The sequence below is a fragment of the Syngnathus acus genome, chromosome 20 (assembly GCF_901709675.1).
Source record: "Syngnathus acus chromosome 20, fSynAcu1.2, whole genome shotgun sequence".
Taxonomy (NCBI): domain Eukaryota; kingdom Metazoa; phylum Chordata; class Actinopteri; order Syngnathiformes; family Syngnathidae; genus Syngnathus; species Syngnathus acus.
In genome coordinates, this window is record NC_051104.1 from 6,984,336 (window position 1) to 7,010,000 (window position 25,665).

Here is a 25,665-nt window from a genome sequence, read left to right on the forward strand (position 1 = left end):
TGTTTTAAACCAAAAGAAAGATGTCTGTACACAATAACTCTATCAATTTTCAGCTTTTACACAAGCGTATCATACTCCAAAATGACGGTAGATAGAAAAAATTCTCTCCTCAGCACCAGCTAAAAGCGTTTTTTTTCCCTTCTTCGAATGAGGCCTATGACTCCCGACACTTGCCGGTCCCAGGACACCCGTTTACTTCATGTCTATGTGCTGCAAATGTCATTTGTCTCTCTCTTTTACAAAGTCTGGAAAATAAGACACTTTCAAATTCCCCTTAGAAGTGTTCCATCCCTGCTACAAAGCGGTCATAAAATCTCCTGAATATGCTTTTTGTTTTGTGTCTTCAAATGGTTTTCCGTGCCATAAAGATTTTCTGTGTTTCCAAAAAAACAGATGGTAAAGTCGTCAACACTCGGATCTTTTATGCGCCGGGCCAAGCTACCTCCATTCCCATGTGCTTTTCACCTCTGCCAATACATGAAAGACGAGGTGTTTTTTTTTTTTCCTGGTCAAATAAAAGAAATGATTTTTTTCACTCAACTTCAGTTCTACCAATCGCCGCCTTCTCTCCCACTTGCTTGGCTTTACTAGCACATGTACCACATGTCCAAGGGTAAAATATTGGGACTTGTGCCAGAGGCATTAAAAGCCTCATCTGTGCAACACATTTGTTGAGGCCTGTAGGGGTCGGTGGGTGGGTAGATGAGGTATTGCCGTGCTCAGGGTGCACAGAGCGGGCATTGGGCTGGCCCTCACTTGCCATGCTTAAAAGACACTGCCTTGTTTGAGTGGAATATCTTGAGGGAGGGAAAAGGGACTCAAATAGAAGTGCTTTTACAAAAAAAAAAAAGGCCTTTTGATATTGAATGTTGGTCCGACCTGCTTTTCTAGTTTTTAAAAATCAATAATTATCCCGATTAAGTGTTCTTTGGAGAGTGGAGGGTGTGTATGTGTGTTTAAACTCAATCCTACTTCAATGTAGACATGCTTTCCTAAGAAGGGCAATCAATTCGATCCTGAATCAGTTTCACATTTCAGGTCAATTCTGAGAAGTTTATTTTGCTATGCATTCATTATCATCTGAGTGTTTCACATGAATTGCTGCACTTCAATGGTATTTATTAACTTTATTGTTTGTCTTAATCTAATGCCACTCTAGGTCAACACGGCATATCAAGTCAGCATGTGACTCACCTTACAAAGAAATTGCTTAGTATCTACCCGCAGGGGGGGGGCAGTGCATGGAGCTCTGACTCCTGGAAATGCTCCTGACATTTTAGGCAAACTCAATTGTATGTATACAGTTTTACAATATATTTTTTAAAATATATTTTTTGCTTTTAAAAATAATACACCCTTTTCCAAACCTTTTTTTTTTAATAACTAGCACTGTATTGGAGCTTTGAAAGAAAACTACATTACTAATATAAAAACAAAGACTCAAATTATTTCCGAGTGAAATGTTGAGCTGAAGAATTTGAAACACGCGGGTAATTAACGGCAACAGTAATGCCAGCAGGAAATGTGCTCTTAACTGATTGGGATCATTCTGGTAAATTCACACAGTGACCTTTTTTCTGTAATTCCATTCTCATGGGAGTTTTTTTTTTGTATATACTTGTGCTGATAGTCTCAGTTCGTAGGAACACACAAAAACATTCAGACTCTAAACTTGGGTTGATTGCATCAAGTTCCCCCTATAGGAGCGTTTTGATTGCTATGTGATATGATGCACGAAAGACTGAGATTAGATGGGAGCATTTTTACCTTGTAAAGTCGGATGGCGGCCTCATGCCTCTGATTGGTGGTGTGTAGCCTCAGTTTATCCACGCTATTGCTGTAGTAGTCACAAGCGTTGCACTTGAGGTGCACAGGGTTGCCGATGGCCACACACTTTAATCTCCACTGGTTGGCCTTGCCTCCCTCCTTGATGTGGGCCACCAGCTGGTGCTTCTGCATGTGCTTGTCCGTCTTGCAGTGCAGCTGAAAGTTGGCCTTGAGCTGCGTGTTGTAGCTACACAGCTTGCACTGGTAGACGTCGCCGACCACGCAGCGCCACTCCTCCTCCGGCAGCGAACGTTCCGTGTTGACGTGGGCATTAAGAGCCTCCAGGCTGTCGGTGGAGTAGCAGTTGCACACGGCGCACTGGTACAGGCGCAGCGAGGGGTCACTAATAGGCGGTGACAGGGAGGAGAGGGAAGGGTCCACTGAGGACATGCTCCCCATTCCACCTGAGGACACCAGCGAGAGGTCGTCAGCCATCAGCTGACCGCTGGCGAGACGCAATTCCGATGAAAGGTCACTGTTCACTACAAAGAGAGTGAACGGGAAGGGGATATTAACAATAAGATCAAGATGAAACAGGGTGTAGAACAACACAAATATAAAAGGCCATGGAAATTAATTTGGAGAAAGCACTGAGAAAAAGACAGGGAGGGAGAATGGAGTCCTCCATGCCGGCTTCTTTTACACAAAAGGATTTGATAAAATAAAGCCTCGCAGGCGACAAGGGCTCCTTACAAAGTCCCGTCTATAAAAAAGCCCTAATAGGATTGAATCAGGATCAATTACAATCATCCTTTTCAACTTGCTAACTCGCTCATCAGGTAGCTTTAATTACTCCTCTCAGCAGTGGTGGGACAACGCTTTTAAAGTGCAGGATTTTCTCTCATCTACACACTCATACACACACACAAAGATGTGAAAAGAACGAACATTATCTCTTTCTTCGCCCAACAAGACTTGGGAAATGAAAAAAAAATCTGCCAACCATAGAAACCTAGCAAATGATTTCGTGTGATCCCTTCATTGACCCTCCATTCATGCAATGTCTGTTTTAACACAATTGAACACAAAAATGACAAATAGAGCTCTATTACGGAAATCTACTGCATATTCCCGATGAGCCTCTTTAGTATTTGAATATAAAACAATCTAAACCTACGTACAGCTGCGCTCACGATAGGGAGCTGGGTGTTATCAGTGTAAATCACTCCGACTACATCTGCTGGCTGGGCTGTGACCTCAACACTGGCAGTGGGAGTGTGTGTAACACCGCAGGGTCATTGTTAAATCTCGCTCACTCCTACAGGAATCCACTTCCTGCTGCGTGCAAGTGTGTGTGTGTGTACGCGCATGTGTGTTCTCTCTGGGGTGTTGAAAGGTGGGGTAGTGTGTATGGCGGCAAGGATTAAGCTGATTTAAGAAAATTACAAATGAAAGATTAAGAATAATTCTCGGGTGGCGTCTCATAATCATCTTTTTAATCAGTGAGGGGTCAAAGTAAGGAGACACTGACAGAGAGACAATATGAGAGAAGAGATAAGGGGATGGCAAAAGAGATGGAGGGGCAGTAAAGAAAAGAAGGAAGAACAATATAGATACACAGAAACCCAAAGACGATAACAGATATTTTGAAAAAGGACAGCGCAGATAACACATCCTATTGTTAAGTTCCGATTAAATGTTGATTCACCCTTGGGTGCATCAAAATATCCATTATTTTAGTCTGACTCTATACGTTTACCTCCAAATATGTAAAGATGACTTGAATCCTTTTTGGATTCATGCTTGACTCACCAAGACCAGATCCAAGAGCATTTGCCGTTGCAGCATCGAGCTGGAAGGGGTTGATCATCATCTGGGTGTCTGGGCCTCCGCCGCCACCGGGGTTCTCCAGTTTGACACCAGCCATGCCGATGTTTTGAGCCAGATAATACTGGTAAAGCTCAGCCTCAGCTGGTGCCAGCCCTAAATGAAGACTGTGCTGGATCTGCTTCATGTTCTGCTGCAGCAGCATCATGTTGTGCATGTGTTTCTCACTCGTCATATGAATTCGCAGGTTTCGGGCCACATTTGTCTCATAGTCGCAAACCTGTAGGAAGAAAGATTCTCTATATGTCATAAGATCTATTTAATCAGCATCTAACAAAATTGAAACTATTTGTCCTGCTGCTCTATTTAGGTTTTCTTTGTCTGCTTACCTCACATCGCCAAGTCGGCTTCTGTTTGGGCTTGGATGGCGATGGCGCTCCACAGCCGACACCGAGACCCGTACTAACTACAGGGTTGGCATGGTTGTGGTTGTATTGTGCCTCACTTCCCCCATTCTGGAGTGTTTGGACATTGTTCAGATGCTTGTCCGACTGCATATGGATGCTAAGGTTGCCTTTGGTGGTTGTTGAGTAGTTGCATACCTAAAACGGAAGATTTGTTACTAAATACAATATACTCTATGACAAGTGACACAATTTACAGTGTGTGCAGTTTTAAGAATTGCCCCCTGTAATCATGTCCTTGTCAGATACACAAAAGACAATGATGTAAAATTGGACAGACCTCACAGCGGAAAGGCTTGTATCCACAGGTATAGCTTTCCCCTCTGGCTAAACGAGGGTGAGGCTGTCCCGTACGGCAGTAAACGCACGATCCTCCGGATTCTGGATGTTTTTCCTTCATATGAGCGTCTAGTGTCTGCTGATACTTGTAGTGCCAGTTACACTTGGGACACTTGAGCGTCTTGCAGGAGTTCCGTGAATGCATCATAGTCATGTGGCCCCCAAGAGAACGCGAGGATCCCAAGACCGTGTCGCACTTTGGGCACTCGACACCACTTCCCGGTGACCCTTCACCTGGACCTGGGGTACCAGGTGTACCTGGGGTGCCAGGGGTACTGGGATTTCCAGGGTGTGGATGAGGAGGTCCAGGACTCTCGTCATCCCTCCGCATCAATATCATGTCAAGGGGATGGGATGACGGTGATGAGCCATCCCGCCCCATGAGAACTTCATTGGTTGAGTCATTGCTGCTCTCCCGCTCTCTGGCAGCAGCCAGGGCAACGGACAGACGAGTCTTTTCCATCTCCAGCTTCTCGCACATCGGCAGGGAGGAAGAGGAGGTGGTTGCGGGACCTTTGCTGTCGCTGTTAAACATTAGCACACTGTTGGAAAGAGGGGAAATACTTTGGTTTAAGAGAGGGAAATCTTTGCTACTGGTGCTGTTGGCCCTCTGGTCTTTGATAACTACACTCATTGCCTGCTCCTCTTCATCCTCTGCCTCAATTTCTTCTCCGCCACCATTGGAGTAACTGTCCTCATCCTGCTCTGGACTTTGTTCTCCCACTGCACCGGGCTCCCGCTTGATGGGCGGGTAGTGGCTCAGGTCCGGCCCATTGGGTTGCAAAGTGCATGTGTCCCTAATGTGACCCTTACTGTCAAGATCAGAGTTCCGGCCATCCAGGTTGCCCCCAGTGGCAGCAGCAGCAGCAGCAGAACTTCCACTGGAGGTTCTATGGGCACCAGCCCCACCCCCGAGGTTTGGGTTGGTTTCAGCCTTTGGCATGCTTTGGGATCTGGGATTTTGGTCATTGGAGGAGCTGCTGGCACTGCCCTTCAGGAAGGCAAAGCCTGCCTGGAGGGACTCGGCATTCTCCCCACTACTGTGAAAAGCGTTCCACAAGCCACGGAGCCCGGTGTCTGGCCCGAGGAAGTTGGCAGGTGTGGGAAAGTGGGATAGCACAGATACAGGGGTTTTTTTTGGTTCCAGAAAGCTTATAAGAGGTTCTTTGTCCTTGCCGATGCCCTGTATGATAGCAGAAACACGCTTGTTGCTCAGCAGCTTCTGCTCCTGCTCATTCAGGGTCATACGGTGGTCATGGACAGCATGTGTCACAAATGACCGGCTATAGCCAAATGAGAGCCTGCACAGGAAACACATGAGCACTGGCTTTCGCCGCCCGTCGGCCACACAGCCCTCAAATTTGGATAAGTCCACATTGTTGGGGACATCTTTGGACACACAGGAGTTTTTGGCTGCACCGTCCCCCGTCAAATAGTCTTTGTCATTCTTGTGGCGGAGGTCATAAACACGAAAACTGTGCAACACAGGACTAGCGCCAGCCCGCCCTCCAGTTGAGGTATTTGATATGGAGGGGGGGTCGGCCACCAACGATTTACTTCCCAAGGATGATGCGATGTGGAAGGAGTTAATGATCTGGGGAAAGAAGGACATGGGTGCAGCAGGCTGCTCCAACCGCTCCACCCCTTGACCCAGACCACTTTGGCCAGTGGCAGTCTGGGCGTTAGGGAAAGTCTGGGAGGATAGCAGGCCCCTGAAGTGGAGAGCCCCGGGGAGCTCTTCCTGGTTGCCACGCTGCTCTTTGGAGTCCTCCACGATGAAGGCAGAGCCATCCGGCTGGTAGATGATCTCACCGCACAGGTTCTCCACATCGCTCTCCTCTTCCATCTCGCTGTTTATTTCCCCTCCATCGACCGCACACCCCACACGCTCTCCATCGTCTTCACTCTCCTCCCCTACCATGCCTTCGATCTCGTCAACATCTTCGTGACCTCCGGTGGTAGGCAGTCGGCCGTTGGGGCAGTGGTGCTCCATATATTTTTGTAAACTGGAGAAGGAGCCGGAACATTCGTTGCAAGGGATCTCCTTTGCCGGTGCCACGGGAGATGTGGCAGGGGCAGAACAGTCTGAACCCAAAGCTGCTCCTCCTCCTCCTGGTAAAGTCCCAGTAACAATCCCTTTGTTACCGGTTGTAAAGCTTTCTCTCCGACTCTGTTCTGCAATAGAGTCAATGGTTGCACTGACAGAGGTGAGGCTGGATGTGGACCTCAGTGGACTGACAGTAGGCTCTCCAAGGCCATTCTCCATCTCTCTGGCTACAGGTGACGTTTGGTTGTTATTGGCATTGTTGCTGATGGCGACACCAGTCTCCATGGCCACAACGGAGTTGTCCTCAGCAGCACTGAGCCTCTGGCCACCATGTTCCTGCTGCCGTGACGAGACCATAGGGGGAGAGTCACAAGTTGCCATGGCGTCCACTACATAGGGATCTCATCTCATCCAGCCTAGCAGGGACCTGAGAAAAGTAGAGAGGAAAACATAGAGGTAAGTGAAGAAAATCTTTGACATTCGTCAAAAGTTACAAATGAGAAACATTAGCACTTTGTTTTAACTTGCTACAGCACCAGCATCGTGTAAATGAGCTGACATTAAAACAAAGCTTTAAAGGGCTAGGTTGACCTTCACCCCCATCCACCTGCTGCTCCATTCTAACTCGCTTTTGCCACTCTCTCCCTGCCGCACAACAAAGCTACAAAGCAATTAGAGGATTAATCCGTACCAATCCAAGGCCAAACAAAGCCAGTAGGAGGGACAGTGAAAGCGTGAGGAATGAAATCAAACGTGTGTATGTTTGTGGGTGAGTGCATGCACTATATAATCAGGTCTAATCTGAAATATCCAAGAGATGATTCCATGGAGACTAGTGATAGATTAAAAGAGAGAAAATTGCTTTCATTCTCTGTGTCTCACTCAGGTTCTGCCGTTTTATACAGTCTGTAAGATTAAAGGGAAAATAGGAATAATATGAGTATGAATCATCTTGGGTTTTTTCGGCTATGTTTTGAGCCATGGCAAAAAGTTGAGCCTATTCCATACAAAGATGTACTCGTGATGTTTTATTTAAAAAATTCAAATTGCGGTTCGGATATACGGGAAACAAAACTTTCTCGCACGGACTCCCATTTCACACATCTTTATATATGAAGACACCCTTGTAATTGTAGATAAATTAGAAACAACAAGCTTTACCTTCTAAGCTAGCCACAAGTTAAAACAGGCCATAATTGTCTGTTATGTCACAGGAATGCATGACGTTATCACACCATGTTGGGCTTTTTTTTTTAAATAATGGTTTGAGATGCACTCATGATAATATTCCTCAAAAGGACACCGGATAGGACAACCTGCATTAGCTGCTATGAAACATACCATGTATTATGTCAAATAGAAAATTGAGAAATACATGAAATAAAATACATTCATGCACTTAAATCACTGACATGGTAATATAAAATCAGTTTGTTTTCTTGACAAGCTTTGTGTCAAACTGTTGCAAGCAAAACATACGCTTTGCTATTTTGCAACTCCAACCGCTTAAGTTATAACTCAAACATAAAATGAATGTATCACTTTTAAATGCGGACTTATGTCTGCAGGATAAGCCAATGTGTTTTTGATCATTTGGTAGCATACATTGCCTACAGCCTATAACCACTGTCTATTGGCATTCTCTAAAAGCGACAATTATAAAACATCTGCATGTCTTGTATTGTATTAGTTGTATATAGCATGATGAATATATGCAGTATCCCTGGTTGATTAATGGCAAAAGAAACAAACGACCACTGCTTTTTTTTTTTTTTTAATTAAGCGTGTCCCCATGCTCTCACATACACACACATTCAGTCCGGCACAATCAGGTAATTAAAGTGACAAATCAGATCCAGTGAGAAACAAATAATAAGGCAGACATTTTAGCCTTGAGCACCACATGTTCTAATAGGAGAGAGGGGCTCAATGACTCTTGGCCGCATTGGTTTTCTTCTCTACAAGCCCATCCCATCTATCTGCCTTTCAGTATTTATCTGAGATGTCTAAAGCAGTTTTTTTCCACGCCCCAATTTGTCGAGCTCTTCTCTTCTTTCACTTTGGTTCTTTAATCACAAGAGAAGTCACTCACTTTTCCTATTTTAGATATAAGAGAAAACAAACAAACATGGCAAACGTGTTTTCATAAAAGTTGGCAAATGGATCTGGTCTGTGTTTGTTATGAGGCCTGTCATAAATCACATCATGTGACCAAAGCCCAAACCCCCCAAAAAAACCAAGACAACAGTGAATTTCAGACTAAACAAACTGAGCTCCTGTTGAAGTCACAGTCATCTCCGGCTTTTGTCTTCCTGTCACACTATCACGCGTAAGTCGCAGTCTCAGCCAGTGACACATAAAACCTGTAATTACAGTGACGCCATACTGTCACCTCTGCATTTGTAGGCATTTGTTTTAAGCCCAAATTGTCTATTTCCAACTGTAACCACTGTGGTGCACACTTATGAAGACAGGTGATTTCTGCAAATGTGCTTTTTGATGATGCATCTTCCCACCATTTGGTCTAACCAGTTCATTTGAATGCATGTGAATCTTTCTATTCAAAAGTCAAAGGAGTAGCCATATAGGCACTCTTTGAGGTCTCCCAGAAGGTCATCCTTTCTCACCATGTGGCCCCTCAGTCAAGCACCAAATCTTCTATCAAAATGTCAGCTAGCGTTAGCCAAAGACAAAGGCCGAGGTTGCTGTGAAAAGCTGTGCATCCATCTCCAACTGACACTAGCGTGAATAGGCCAACTCTGGTCTAATTAGGCCTGTTTATTTGTTGCCATGGATAAGATGGAGAACAAAATACAAAGTGGATAAAAAGGGAGGAAAATGAAAAAGAAGGTTGGCCGGACTGAGGGGCTCCTTATTTTCCCCCTGGAGCAGGTATGCAGGACCTATCACTTAACTTGATGACAGTTAAATTGGCCGGACTGGATGCTCAGGTAACATGACACTAAACTGCCCTCAGGTCCACACCTGACAACTCATTGTTAGTGAAAGACAATACTTGGTTGATGTCGGAAATAACCCTCTCAACCCGAAAAAGTCTCAATTAAACCTGCTCACCAGTGGCTTAAGATTTATGGATGGGTCAAAAAAACGGACCCGGGGTCAGATTTCAGGAGCCCATTTGTTGGGCTAAATGTAACCAAAATACTTCCTTGTTCCAAGAGTTAAGAGAACGAACCAAAAGAAGTATTTTGTTTCCAATCTGAGGCCTGTCAAAGGTATTACTGATATTTGGGACGGTGGCTGAGCAGATCAAGACGACTTTGACTAGCTTTCATTTTGTATCCAAATGAGCTTACACAGTCCAGTCTAAATATGTGTCAAAAAAACAGCAATATTTCCAACTGAACTCAAGCCGAAACATTAAAATAAATAGTCAGACACTGCTGGGTCACAGTCTGCAATTACGGCCCTTGCTAAAGATTTTTTCTCAGCATCAAAGGAGAAGCCAATCTACATAGCTAATGCCTCCAATTTTTTCCCCTCTTTCCGTCCTCCAACTCAAAACAGCAGAGGCTGAGGGTAAAAAGGAGGTGGAATGGAGAAAGGGGGTGAAGCGGGGATTTTTCTTTTGCTGGCAATCTGGAAACACTCTCCAGTTAATTAAGGTTGATTGGAAATGAACCGCACAAACAAAGGGCAGCCTATGCCCTGAATATTATGACTTGCGCACATGTATGCACGCGTGCACGAGGGTGGGGGTGTGTTTGAGCCACCTCGGGAGCAGAGAAGAAGCTCCCCTCTTTGGACCCTGATAACCCCCCCGACACTCGTAACGCCCACCCACCCCCAGATTAAGGGAACGCACAGCCGAAAGAATGTGTGACGACCTCCGCTGCCACAGAGAAGAAAAAAAAACTTCCAGCCCCTGATGCCACAAAAGGCAAGAAGGTAATTAAGTTTGAAAGAATAGAGGCACGACCACAAACAATGCAGCAGTGTCCATGGGGAGGGATTGGTGAGTGTGTGTATGTGTTTGGACGAGGGGGCAGAAAATCCATTAACATTCAGCGGCCGGGTGAGTGAGAGGAAAGAGGGCAAAGGGGAAGTAAGGATGGCATTCTCTCTCTCTTTTTGCTCTCCCTGTCTTTTCTCTAATCGCAGCAAGAGTCGTCTGTGCATCTTTTTTTATGTGGCTCTCTTCTTTAAGGCTTCTCTCACATCTGCTTCGGAACCCCCTCCTGCCATCCCAAATCCGGCACCCCCCTTCTCTAGTACACGGCATCATGATCCTGTTTTTGCCCTTTTGCTGTTTCTTGGCATAAGAACGTTTTTTTTTTAAACAGCACCACCATCAGGGCAGGTCTGCTGATATCTTTTGTTGTTTCTTATTCATATTTTTACAATTGAAAACACTCATTGAGTTGTTATTTTACAAACATGCAACCAAAATGACACTTTTTTACTTGGACCCTAAAAAGAAAAGCCACCTTTGAATGCAAAGCTCTAACAAGATCAGCACCCAGTAAAAAAAACAAAAAAAAACCATGACTTTCATCTCATGTTTTTTTGCCACTTCTCCGCCACAGCGATTTAACTGAATTAGCAAAGAATGTAATTTGATTTGCAGACTCAACATGGAACTTTGCAACACGCCTGCACTCTCACAGTACAAGTGAGCTATCTCTCTGCTCCCACGTGCTTGTCGCTAAGAAAGAAGTATTCATTGCTCATGCATGTGTGTGAGTGCCTATGCGTGAACAGCGGAAAGATCATGAGACACCAAAGTGTGAATCAGGCAAGAGACTGCTGATGTCAATGTGAGTTTCTTAATGAGGGAGGCGCAGTAGAAAAACAACGCCAAGCATGACAAAACAAAAGCCGAATTGTCTTTCCGCATGTGTTAGCACATCTTCTGCCCACTTCTCGTTCTAGTTGACAACTAATTGCGACTCGGTGCCACGTTGGTAATCTGCCTGTCTTTGTCTCTGTATCTCACCAGAGACGTGGATTAGCGCTAAAACGATGACTGCTTAATCCTTGATTTGCCCGTACTAAATAAATATTAATCTAGCATGCTCATCATGCTCTTGTAAGGTACAACATACACAATATGAAAGAGCTTAGCCGTTACATAAATCATGGCCTTATCTTTTGGATGAAGCTAAAGCGTGGAGCAACACACACACACACACACACCATAGTGGGATTATTCGAGAAGTCAAATTATTAATCCTGCTAAATACAGAGCCTGGAAAAATCTCTAAAAAATGTTTTCTCTTGGGGTGTGTGGATGCACACAATTATGTGCCAGCGCGAGGGGGAGCAAAAAACAACACATATCACTCATTTATGTTGATTCAGACCCCACTCAGCCTCTCAGCAGGTTTGTTTAGCGAAAAAACTGCTGGGAATATATCTAAAAAAAAAAAAAAAATGAAAACTACCTTTGCTCCCTCACACTCACAAATACCCGCGCAAACCCACACACACACTTAAGTTGACAAGGCCATGGCAGTGCAGCGCAGAAGAGGTTAAGCAAACAGTGTCCACGTCAGTCAAGGAGAGCACACACTCGCAGACAGACACAGAGTGCAGTCTCTGACGCAGGCATTTCACATCCACCTGGCAAATATAAAAGGCCGGTTATACTGTATCAACTAGCCTTAGCCCCAAATTCTTTGCTTGTTTTGTGCTATCACAACTGCCCCACTTGTGAAACAACTCGTATTTCTGACTCATTGATTTTGGAAGAAAAAACAAAAAGATAAAAAGCATTTTTTGCAAAGAGTGGAAAAGTTCTGCCAAGATAAAGGAGGTAGCAGTGTAGATATAGACGTGAGTCCAAAAGTATTTACTTCATAATGTTTGACCGTTTTGTTCACCTAGGATGTTTGGTGTTTATTTTTGCTATGGGTTGGTTGTCAAGTAACCTCTTGTAATTGTACTGTGTAAATGTTTTTCCGGGCCTGAAAATGCTACTACTAATTTCTTCAAAGGTAAACCCCTTAATTTCAAGTTGTCAGTCACATCTTCATTTTTTTTGGTCAAATCCAAAATGCATTAGTACGGTGAAAAAGCAAAATGAAATGCAGTGTTCCCCCGCTATATCGAGGTTTACTTTTCGAGGCCTCCCAACCCATTTACGCACTCATTCCTAGCCGCACTGAATTCTGACGCAGCGTTTGGATCCGCTACGGCGTGCATCGGCACTCTGTTTTCGGTGCACTGCGAATAACCGAACGGCACTTTTGAAAAATGTTCTGTTGGGAAATTCTGAATGTTATTCAAATGTGCCGTTGAGTCAGTCAGCGGAGCCGGAATAAGGCAGATAGCGAACAGCTGCGTTCATGGAGAGGGGAGGGGAGCGCTCAGTCAGCGACCGCAGTACAAGCTCAACGAAACATCGGCAAATAAGTATCTTAAAGTTTTTGTGTAGTGTAATATTGCATATTTAGCCAGTGGTGCAATTCAGTGGTTTAAAGAGCTCTGTGTTGACATTATTTTTCAAAGTAAAATGTCGCGAATACATCCAGGTTCTGCTTCTTCTTCATCATCCTCATGGAAGAGAGACAAAGACAGAAGAACATATCTATAAATATATATGAATAAAGATTTGGATTTCAAGGGCATTTTTGGGAAAGTATATAGTGATAATCGAGGGAACACTGTACTCCAAAACGCTGTCATTGTCCAAATATTTCTTGACTTGCGATCAATGCTGCTATTTTCGAGATTATCACTAATACTGGTTCAACCACCACTCCTGTTTTACTCAGTTCTTGCTATTGTCTTCCTAAACATAATAATGGGGTCGGTACTCAGACAGACGCCAAAAACTATGCGCACCTCACTTAACCATCAGAAGAAAAAAAATAAAATAAAAAGTCAAACAAAGAGCATGAATATGCTGCTGGATACACAACACAAACCTTTTGCCTAGAATACTCGTAGCAAGTCTAATTTCTGGACCCAGGGAATTACTAATTAACTTAAGCTTTTGGCTCTATATTTAATTAGAGAGGTTTCCAAATGAACTTTAGACCAAAGCCATTTGCTTTTTAAACAACCCGATGCCCTCCCTTTTTTTTTTCTTTCTGACAGCTGTTGTTAGTTTGCCTTCTTCTCACACACACAAAAAAAAAAATACAAGGAAACCATAGTTGTTATTTAGGCTATCATGGTTTTGTTTCTGGTTACCATGAGAGAGGGTAAAGAGAATTTCATTGGGGTGAGGTGATAAGGTTGACGTGGGAAAAAAAACAACAAAACATTATAATCTGATTTTACTACAAACAAACAACTGTCAGATGTAGTAAGTGTGGTTTTTAGTTTAGCGCTGAAATATCCCTTAATCAAATAAACACCATGCCGGCCTGTTGAAAGGAGAACCTGGATGAAACGGACCCTTTACCTTTCTGCTCACTCTATGAAATTATGCTATTAGGTACCAAGTGATGTAAAAAATATTCACATCACAAATACGTATATAGAAGAAACTATGGTGAAGGAGTCATCTTACATTTTCAAATTTATTCCAACCTAAAAAACAGTTTTAAAAGGGTTTTATTACTACTTTAATAGTTTCTGTTTTTACATTTATAATAACACTATAAAAACTCAAGATGATCCATCAGCATTTCCTGACATTTGTTTGGTATAGTGTGCGAAGCTTTGTTTTTTTAACAATTCCCGCACAGCCTTCTTCTATCTGCTCATCCAAATGAGGATGACACAAGACAAAGCGCCCCGTTTTTTATTTAGTCTAGGGGCAGAGAGCTGATTCATCAGGCAAAACCACGGACAAAAACCGCCCATGTTAATACCTACAATTTCATACACAGGAACATTCCTGCACCCGCTCTGCTCTTCTTCTTTTTCTCCACCGTTACACAAAAAGCCTCATTTTTTCCCCTCCCTTTAAAAAGCAAATAATTAAAGATTATTCCATGGCCTGTGCCAGGCAGGAAAAGTCCGGGTTTGAGAGGGATAGTGTTGGCTGGAGCCTCCCCAGGGGAGATGTGGAGACACATGCTTGCCTGTTTTAGATCATTCCACTAGAAAAAAGAAAAAGAAAAACAGAGATCTCAAGGCATTACAAAATGGCACGTACAGCAACTTTTCTTTCCGTATCCTGTATAGTTCAATTCCAATTTGTTGAGGGAAATATGTCTTTTAATTACTCCTGTCACGTGCTTATCATTATTAGAGCTAATGTCTTCATGGAGCTCCAGCTAAATTCGTTGGTAAACTTGCCTCTTTTTTCATTACACTGTTGTTTAAACCCACCAGCCATGCATAATTAATTAGCCACTTATTCCCTGACGAGCCCCCGCCACTGGCCCTGGTATTCCTGCGCAATCGCCTGCAGGAATAGCAAACGCCAATCATCACGGCAGCCACTTACATTAACGCTGGAGAACATGCACGGACGGACGCGGAGAGAGGATAACTGATTTCACGCGAAAGACAGATACAAATGTGCGGATTATTTTTTTGTATTCATTTGATACGCAACACCATTTTTCTGTGTGGATCTTTTTTTTTCTCATTTGATACGCAACACAATTTTTCTCCTAATGCGCAAATGTCCTATGATTGTGCTCTTCAATTTGCGTCTTTGTCTTTGGCAAACAAGGAGGAGAATGTATCATTTGTCATGAGACATCTTGTGCTATTGTGGCATCCAACCTTCTGCAAACTTAGTCATTCATTCAGCAGCTTTTGTTTCCCATTGTAATTAATGGCATCTTTCCAGGCTCTGTTAGTTTGACCTTTAACCAACAGCTGGAGATTCTGCATTAACATTTCTTTTGAAAAGTAGTTAGTCTTTAGTCGGTTTAAGAAAAACATAAGAAAAGCGGTGTGGCGAATGTGCAGCATGACAGGAAAAGTTTCTAGAAGTGGATGAATGTTTGCGATTAACAGTCGCTGCAAATGTGACATTTCATGGCTGTCAACGGGGAGAAAATCATGCAGGGGATGGAAAGAGGGATGACAAAGGACACATGACAGACACTAGCAAGGAGACAAGCAAACAGACAATATAGCATAAAAGGGAAGCCTCTTTTTTGCCTCGCGGCAGTCCATTTAGTTTGACCTAAAACTGAGAACCACGGCTCAGTTGGTCCATGAAATCTCCCCACTTCCACTTTGAAACGCAAAGAATCAGCATAATATTCTGCATTAAATAGCCAGCCCCATAGCTAATATCCTGGAGTAGATGCTGAGCAGGCAGGAGAGCCTGAGAAAAAGGACTGAGAACATAGTGAGCGAAGGAGAAGAGGGGAAAAAATCCCCTCTTTCTGTTTTCCCTGAAGAGATTGATGAAGGCCCAGTGAGATGAGAGAGAGTGGGGGTAACACAATCCCGACTGGCGCGAGACCAACAGCAACAAAAACATTTAGATAACCGGGCTCAATAATGTACGATTTCAATGAGGACAAAAATTACATTTCCTACAGATAACATGCCCCCTTCCCATAACACAGCCTTGAAAAGAAGACCTGAAACCGTGTCATGCTAAACAGCGTTGCGCTGGCGTATTATGCTAGCTCGCGCGGCCTTGTCTTAACTGCATTAGTATCCTTTTACCCCACCAGAGAATGTCATTTACTCTATGTCCACTCATATTTTTTTTTTTTTTCGTTATTATTCTTTCCAAAGTAATGGTGTTTTAACACGAGAGGTCTCGGCCCACAGGTGGTGCTATAAACCCGGACAAAGCCGTTTTGGCCAATCAGTAGCCAGAAGAAAGTACAAGCGAGAGATCCAAGATAAGGAATGTCGGAAATGGAATGAAAGTGGAGTTATTTAAATATACAGCTACAAAAATGCAAAATTAATTTGCACAAGTTTTATTGTGGCTTAAATAAAGAAATAATTGGTCATATGCATTTTTTCCCACATATCAATAATTCGTTTAATGTGTCTGTTTCAGTTTCTTTAAACACAGTGCAAGTCAAAATAATATCAAATTATACTGTATGTTTTAAACAAATCCATTTGTATAGAATTATATTATAATTATAAAAATTAAAAAATGACTATGGCTGATTCAATTGAAAAAAAAAAAAACACGTTTCTCGTACCGTGGAGAGAAGCTATCAAACATACTTCCTGCTTTATTATGGACAACTGCTGAGAGACAACGATCAGCCTGCATGATAGTTCCGACACATCTGCCATGGCTCTTCTGCATAACCATACGGCTGACTACCTATGACAGTTGAAGCGCTCGCCATCTGCATGACACAACAAAGGCCCACTCCACGTAAACACTCGGGATCCCCAGCCTACTTGATCCTAGCTCGTGGTAAGGGTCACAGCCAGATTGCTATCGCCACCTCTCCTACACAGCCAGCGTTCACTTCCTTTCACGCCAAAGTCTGTCATGTTGCTTGAGAAGGGGAAGAGGCAGGAAAAAGTGGAGATGCAGAACAGAGAGCGAGAGAGAGAGGAAGTCTTTGTCCTCCTCCACTCGGCTCTAGCGTGTTTCCTCCTCTGGTCTGGCCTCCATTTGCATATGAAAAGCGAGCAAAGGCGTGCAAAAGGTCAAAGAAAGAAGATCCTGTCCAATAACAGGCAACAAAAACAGACTGCATCTGCCTTTGTGGCCTTGCATGTTCTCCGCCATATTGTGCCCTCCATACCCACCACTTCGACCCGGGATCATTTCCATACAGCAGACGCAATGGCCGATAGTGACGGTTGATCATAAATTAGTCACAAAAGTCGACTCGGGTCACATGGAAGTGACGGTGGCAATTTGAAGCCGTGTCACCCGGCCCGCTAGCCCTCTCGTAGCACCATAAAACACACCTGCTTTTCTCGTCGGCGGTAACAAGACAGTATCCCAACAAATCCGCCCCGATGTTGGAACAGTCGAAACGATTGTGCGGCTACCTGAGCCCCACCATAATTGCACAAGAGGTTTTAAGTGAAGGCTGTCTTCTACATATTGCCTTACATGACAGCTTACATCTGCTGGCATCTGAAACGGACACCAAAACAGCGGCCAGGCACGCCGTGCTGCCAGTTTGCGACCGACAACAGCGCCTAGAGACAGCAGGACTGAGGCGGGTGGGGAGGGGGTAGAGGGGTACAGCATTTCATCTCCCTTTCATCTCTGTCACCCAGTCAAGCATTCAATGCCCCATTCAGCGCCCGGCCAGCATTATGCAAAATAATGCTAATCCCCTTTCCCGTGCTTTCACACTTGTATAAACTGCCGACCTTGCCTCTGAAAAGCAATTATATCAGTTTACGTTGCTGTCAAAAAACAGGATTAGCATGCAACTACTAGTAGCAGCAGCTAGACCCGATCTTCACCTACCATATTTGTCCACCGCGGAGTACGGACAAAAAAGTGTCACAATGACATATTTGTATGGAACCAAAGTTTTAAAAGGCACAATGCCATATGTTGTTTTTATACTAGTTTGTTTGACTTGACAGAATCCCAGTCGTGTCGCATAATCAAAAACAAACTCCGCCATGTCTCAGTGCCAGTCTGAGCAGACGTTACACATGTGACACACCACTGAACCGCTGTCGTCCAACCAAAGCCCCCCCCCCCTCGAAATCCACCCGCCACACATTGACACCACATGCGATGCACACACAGCAGACAAGCAGACATGCTGGGGGATTTTTGGGAAATATGCAAATGCGGGTACAAGAGGAGCGTGTACGCAAATAAGAGCTACTTTAATCTGGACAGTTGGGCCTCTCGCACTCTAACCTTCTCATGTTTGTGTGTGTCTTGGGGTGAGGGTGACATCCATCCTGACTGGCAGCAGATCATGGGACATTAGTCAGCACAATTAAGCAGGTTGTCATGGCGACTAATGAAATTTGGCAAAGCGGCCAGCCAGAGATTTACATAAGCGAGCTGGTTATGTGCTCGCCATTATTCTTTCTCCCTGCCGTGGCACTACAATAGAACCACTTGTATCCCAGCCCACATACCCACCGGCGCTACAAGCCCTCCTCGCGCTTAACAATTTGCATATGTTAATATAATTAAGTGCTAATTACACTAAAACTCGCATACTCACAAGCACCCTCCCCAGGAGCTACGGAGAGGCTTGATCTTATTCCAAGTCTTTAACCCTCCTCTGTGATAGGGAGAGCGCATGTGTGTGTGTGTGTGTGTGTGTTCGCTTGGTGGTGCCCCAGGCTTGACACAGGAAAGCCCCCCCCCCCACACACACACACACACATACATACACATCCAAGCATCACCGCCGCCGCCAGCCCTCCCGTCCTTTTAGACGCAACGCTGAACTGCAGCACACTTCTTAGCTTCCTTTGCCCCTCACAACACAGAAAAACAACAAACAGAACACACACACACACCTGAGAGAACTCAATTTGTGCATTCGGCCACAATTACAATTTACCTTATATGTCCATCTTGTGTTTATTTATATGAGAAAAATGTTGACATCAGGGGGAGGGGGGCCTACGAGACACAGCCCAGAAACAAAAGTGTGTGTAGGCTCGGCGTTTTGATAATACACGACAAGGCGCTTGTGCCTTTCACAGTGTAATGGCCGTGAATCGGGAGGAAGCCAAGCGGTCGTGCTACAATTAGAGCTCCTTTGTGCCTCTTCCTCTGTCGCTTTCTCCTTCTCCTCACTTGTTTTCTCACTCCCCTATCAAGCATATGTTTAAAAAAAAAAAAAAAGGCTGAATAAGCAGGGAAAGAAAATTTGGGGTCCCCCCACACACACCCTGGACACACATGTAGTATATGCATGCACCTACCAGATGGTACAGGAAGGAAGATGAAACAAACACACCTATAGGCACACGCGCTCTTTCATGAAAGTCTGTAGGGAGTCAAAAGGCTCATTTAGTTGACTGTCAATGAGATGCGGCATTATGACTACAAACATAACATGCTCGTCCATTCACTGCGGATTACTGCGGTCATTGTGTGGCAACGTGCACACATACGCCAGATGTTGCTTGATCTTGAAACGCTATTCTATGCAAATATAAAAAAGGATGAGTGAGAGGATGGAGAAATATGGTTAGAGCGAGCAGGCCGCCGTGTAGTGTTCCCTCAGCCATGACAGTTTGGATGTAGAAGAGGGGGGTTCTTTTTGCTAATACCTGCTACTTGGATTACACAGCGTCTTATGTATTCAACCGGACTGATATTTTTTTCTTTCTGCCTTTTTAGGCAAATTGGGTGTCTTTACGGTGTAAAGCGGCGATACAGCCCTCCTTACTGAAGGCCTATGGGGATTCACTGAGATGAACATTAAAATGCAGCGATAGCCTTGTTGCAAAGCTCCTCTCTCACTCGCTGCTGTCTCTCGCTCTCTCTCTCTCTTTTTCTCGCTGCCTCTCTCTCAGCAGCAGCAGCAAAGGCTTCTAAATCATCCAGCCTCCTCTATTAGACGGGAGACTTATTGAGGTAGAAACCATAAAAAATGAAGAAGGGAAATTTAATCCCTGAAATATTGATTTGCACATTAATATCAGATAGGCAGAGGGCAATCTAGCTGGGTGGAAATGACACATTGTCGACCCCTAGGAGAGGCTCGAGCCAATCTTCTTGCTGCATGTGTCTCGGGCCCAGGAGTTATAGGACAGACTCACCCCCCCCTCCTCTTGTCTCCCTCTCGCTCTCTCCATCTCCCATCATCTCCTCCTCCCTGTAACCTCTCATCCCCCTCCAGCCCCTCCTCCCTGGCGTGTGCACCCTTAATGAAGGCTGCAATACTGCAAATGCATTAGCTTTTAATAATCAAGAAGCATTTTCAAGCCAACAGCTATTGTCCTCAGCCCATCTCTCTCACACTGTTTTTTTTTTTCCTTTCTACCCCCTCCCTTCTCATCGCTCCCTTCCACCGCTATGGGTAAAATGAATACAGCGAGCTGCTTAACTAACATGCAGAGATACACGCTCAAGCCTTTGATAGAGCTAAGACATTGTGCAAAGGAAAAACAAAAACAAGGGACTGGCTTTTGCAAACAAACCTTAAAAAAGAACTCATTTGCAAGACAGGAAAATAAGAGTGAGACAATAGGATCATTAACTGATGAAATTCAGTGCAATTAGAGTCATTTCATCTCATATTGTGATTTTTATTTGGCCCAATGAGCCTCTTTTAAATGTGATAATTAAAATAGATTCACAAAAGGATAATACATTCAATTAAAAGTGTTAATATTGATTATTGCTACTTTTTTTTAGAAAAATGACATTTTTTTAAATCAATCACAGTTTCATAATGATAAAAACAATAGTCATTATTCTATTTAAGTCATAGTCCACCCTCGTATAATTCACACAAAATCTGCTAATTGTAAGATTGCTATTTTGCATATAATATTCAATTAAACTCATATAAAATACTATATTTAGAGTTGAATAACATTAGGAAATCCTAAGTCACATACGTGCTTAAATCTGAATTAAAAGACAGACTGGGGACCAAAATAGATTTTAGTTTTAAAAAAAAGTCGTCCTGCATTGAAAGATACACGCGTACACACACGTACAAACGCGCACAAACGCGCACGGGTGCGCACACACGCACGCGCACACATGCGCGCACACGCACGCACACACACACACACACACCCTACACGGTTATAAACTCAGTTTGGAGACAGACTGGCCCCTCGGCCCTGATGTTTTTTTTCTGTGCAATCGATGACCTCCGCCCAATCCCACGACCTGTCACTTGTGTCCCACTTTCAGACGTCTTTCTCCACAAAAAAGAGCAAAAATGAAGAAAACAAAACATTGACACGTTAAAAAAAATAACATAAACGCACGGATGGACAGTTTATTAAATATGTTTGAGACGTACAATGTATTGATAAATTACGAATATGTTTTAATTGGTAAAAGGGTTCAAATGTATTATTTGTATCGATCAATGGAATAAAGTGGGGAAATAACGTTTTTATTCTCTCCGATCTTCCTCACGCTGACACCGGGAAGGTGAGCCGCTTTCCCCGGGTCTCGCCTTGCAATCAGATGCCCGACAGACGCTTCTCCCTCACAGGCAGCCCAACCGGAACACATCCCGATAGTGGAAGTATGACCACTTCTCCGTGTTTTTTTTCTCAAAGAGTAGCAGGTGAACGCGTGCGGTTGTATGCGCTTTTTTTTTTTTTTTAAACTCGTTATTTAAAAGAAAAATGTTTTGTTCACTTCTTTGAATTCGAGGTGTTTCCAATGGACAAAGATCCGAGTAGCGTCCAAAAATGGGTATGAAACGTGAAGGAAGTGAAGGGGAGGGGGATTGCTGTCCGAGAAAGCCGACAAACTGGAAAAGGCTTCACAAAAGCAGCGAAATATGTAGCGGGACAGTTGCGAGTATTTGTCCGGCTCGAGCTCCTGAAAGCTTCGGGAGCGACCTTAAGAGGTCGATCGTGGTCCCGGAGCCGTGCGTAAAGCGCTCCTCCGAGGCTGGCAGTCACCCAGAGTGGCTGCAGCCAAATTGCCGGAGATGCACGGACAACACCGGGCTCCACATCCGCCTCCACTGTGCACTCTCGTTAAAAAAAAAAGAGAGAAGACACGGCATCTAACACCTGTTCTCCAAACTGCCCCGGTGTCAGTGAACCAGCAGCCAGATAGATAATCGATAGGCGAGCCGTAGATGGAGCGCACACACCGAGCCAACTACTCAATAAAAGTTAAAGGAGAGAACTTACTTTCTTCCCCCTCCAAAGCCTCCACCTCCGCTCCTCTTCGCTCTTGCTCGTGCAAAACCGTCACATCCAGCTCACGAAGACAATTACGAAAAACAGGTGAAATTGAAATAATCCTCCCACTTTATGATGGGGAAAAGGGAGAGGGGGGAAAAATCACAAACGTCAAGCGGTCTTAGAGTCCCTTATTTTGGTTCCGGTGGCGGTGAGACGACGTGTCGACGGGGCTGCATACGCGCTTTCTCCTGTGGACGGAGGCTCACCAAACGCCGTGGTTGAAAGGAAATGAAAATCCGATATGTCTTTATTCTGCTAATTATTATCGTTTTAGCCCTGTTTTTAAAAAAATGGCTGATTAAGTTGAGTGCGCATGTCTTTGTGTGTCCATTTCCCGATATGCACGCTGGGAATGGGTCGAGAGACGGCGAGAGAGAGCGAGAGAGAGAGAGAGAGAGCGAGAGAGAGAGAGCGAGAGAGAGAGAGCGAGAGAGAGAGAGAGAGAGAGAGAGAGGGTGCAGAGCAAGAGGAGGCGGAGGAAGAGGAGGCGGAGAGAGGAAAAATAAGTGTAATTAGTGAGTTGATCAACAGTCCCCACAATGCAAACGGGACGACCACAAAAGGTCCACGGAGAGCAAAAGGAGTGGAATATAAATCGTAAAGCAATAACTCAATAAACATTGTTTATGTTAATCTCGACTATGACACGCAGAACAATGGGAGAAATGCTCAGGATGCACAAGCAAAGGCATATTTTACACTGATCTAACATGTTTCGCCAAGAAAATGAATATATACTAAGCTACCGCAATTTAAGAGGTTTAGTATAAAGCTAAAACATAAACACTTGTGAGCACATTTGGTTGTGCGTGTTTTTGAGTCCTCTTTTTTTTTAAATAACTCCGCAAACCAAAATCACGCATGCACACACTGCAAACATTGTCCAAAGACAGTACACATTCTTTGCATTGTGTTAATGTGTCAAGGGGTGTGTGTGATCGCTGTGCTGCCCCTTCAGGACTATCAAGGGGCCCATGTGGGTTCACAAGAGCCAAAAAATACTGTACACGTTGTACCCCCCCTCCACCCCCCGCGCGCGCGCCCTCATTCGAAGACGCACCACAAAGTGCCCCTATTGAGCGTTTCAATGCAAAGTGTTTACTGTGTGTTTCCTCAATGTCGGCTTATAGGCTAGAGAAAGGCTTCCTCTATAGAGGAGAAAATCAAGAGATCTGGTTCGCCTTGGTGGGGGCGAAAAAAAATCGAAGCTGGGGTGAAGTGAACCAAGGCTTGGGATGTGATGATAAGGCTGCTACTGGCATGTGAACCACTTGCTCCACTTTGCAGCAATGCACGGACCGGACTGGATCCTCCAGAAGCCACACGACCCCCAGGCTTGGTTATTCTGGCTTGGGACAGATCTTTTGACACCAAAAGAGAGAGAGGGTGGGGCGGGGGTGTGTGTGCGGGGGGTGGGGGGTTCCGAGACCGTCACTTTCTCACCGGATCCGAGGCTGCTACTGCTGCAGCTGCCTCCCTGTCCTCCAGGGGGGTTCGCAGCCTGCAAAAGCCGGCCGACGCATCGTTCACAGGCGGCCCCGAGAGTCCAGCGGAATCGCTCGTGTGACGGATGTTCAAGAATAGCGCACCGGCGGTTTGCTTGTCAAGCGCGGACCTATTCTTCATTGCATAAATTAAAGCCCGAAACGGAGGAGTACGGTATAGTCATAAAACATCGATTTCTCTTTTAATTTAAAGGAGCATCCTGGTGCTCTTTTCTTATGCTTCTTATGACTTTGCCTTCGTTTTTTTATTTTCCTCAATTAAAACAGGGGATGTCATAATTTAAGGACGTGACATTGGCTATCCCTCTCATCTTTAAGTCAAATTCCTCCGACTCCTAAACCATCTTGGTTTCCTTTCTTCCTACCCGCAGACGATGCTCCGACTCCGGAGGACCACTTTAAAATAGGGCGCATATTTCTATGACTAATATCCATAACAGCAGTATCCTCGATTCATAATTTATCCATAAACGCCGCTCTTATTAAATGTCTGAGTGCGTGTTAGATATACTGTAATGTATGGAATAAAATCAACCTAATTTGTATTTATTTGTAGCCATCAAAGTTCTATGTTTAAACACTGATGTTATTGCATTTTATTTGTTACTTTACGTGCGTTCACTTGTCTAGTGTAAACATTACAAAACACGGTCGCCTATGTAAAGTATAAAAAAAGTGCTAATAAAAATGCATGCTTTTTATTTGCCATCCTTGTATTAATGATGAAAAGAAATATGAGATGTAGACCATCTTTTCACAAAAACACCCCCAATTCAGTGTTTGAAAAGACGCACCTTTTTTTGCCCGATATAGCACACAGCTGACCCACTGTGACTCACAAGAATCTCCCCAAAAACACGCCAAAAAGCTCACAACTGCCACCCACTACCTGCCACATGCAGTGACCCACTGGCCAAGTCTCTCTCTATTTCACACACATACACACACACACACACATACACACACACACACGCACACACAAATACACACACACACACACGCACACACAAATACACACGCGCGCACACACAAGCGCGCGCGCGCACACACACGTACAAAAACAAAATAAGAAATAAAGGAACAATTTGCAATTGGGCTCGATAATAATGTGTGTAATATGGCAAAAAAACAAGGGGGAAATCATCTCCAAATCAGTGCATATACATATTAAAATTAAATCAACTGTCAAAGTGGTGAAGTTGTATCCCAACAAACACCAAATGAAATAAAAAGAGCAATTTCTCTTTAATTTCACAGCATCCTGTCTTTAAAAGTCTCGCTTCCCCGAACAATCAGCAACATTCATGCACCTAAGCCATAAAAGGAATAAAATAAAAAAGCAACGAAAAACATGATAGTTTTACCCATATATGTTTGAACATAAACACCCCCTAAAGCCACCAGACAGTAATATGCAATCTATGACAAAAATCAAATGTACCTTTTCTTACCTCGTTTAAAATCACCCATCAAAAAAGATCACAAACACCACAAAGCCAGCTGAGAAGGAGAATAAATGGAGGGGAAAAAGTGAAGATTCTTGGTACCTTTGGTATAAAGCATTCCGTTTTTTGCAGTCTTTCTCTTGCTCAGTAGCGATCCGATAATAGCATATGGAAAGTGTTGTTCAAAATGCGCACATTTGGCACATTGTCATTGAGAGCAGAGGAGCAGTGATGCGCTGCTCCAACACGGGAAATGAGTTGCGGATTGGACGCAGCCTGCCTCGGTGCCGACTTATCCCACTTTAATTTAATATTCCGCAATCACACACACTAGTGATGGCATATAATTCAAGGAGAAATTCACCGGGAAGGAAATGCTTTGTGTATGTGTGTGCGCGGGCGCGCGCGTCTGTGCGCGCATGTGTGTGTTTTACACCACTTTATTTGATTAAGGAGAGGAAGCACATATTGTATTTTTTCACGTTAACCCCAATCACCCTCAAGCCAGTTTAATACCATTTACTAATATTGTCATTTCTTAAAATGAAGTCTTCAATTAATTTTTAAATATA

General features: G+C 44.1%; 1 protein-coding gene across 3 annotated transcripts in view; it reads right to left on the reverse strand.

Annotated features, from left to right (window-relative positions):
- zfhx4 (zinc finger homeobox 4) overlaps positions 1–25,350 on the reverse strand; it is a 70,000-nt gene extending 44,650 nt beyond the window's left edge. Inside the window, exons 1-5 of one of the 3 annotated variants that reach the window (XM_037280029.1) lie at positions 25,196–25,350; positions 4,339–6,871; positions 3,984–4,196; positions 3,580–3,874; positions 1,768–2,309 (exon numbers count right to left, since the gene is read on the reverse strand). In XM_037280029.1, the coding sequence (XP_037135924.1) occupies positions 1,768–2,309; positions 3,580–3,874; positions 3,984–4,196; positions 4,339–6,825 (3,537 nt within the window). In that variant the 5' untranslated portion in view covers positions 6,826–6,871; positions 25,196–25,350. The other 2 variants (XM_037280028.1, XM_037280027.1) reach the window with 2 other exon arrangements.
- Positions 25,351–25,665: the final 315 nt, after the last annotated feature.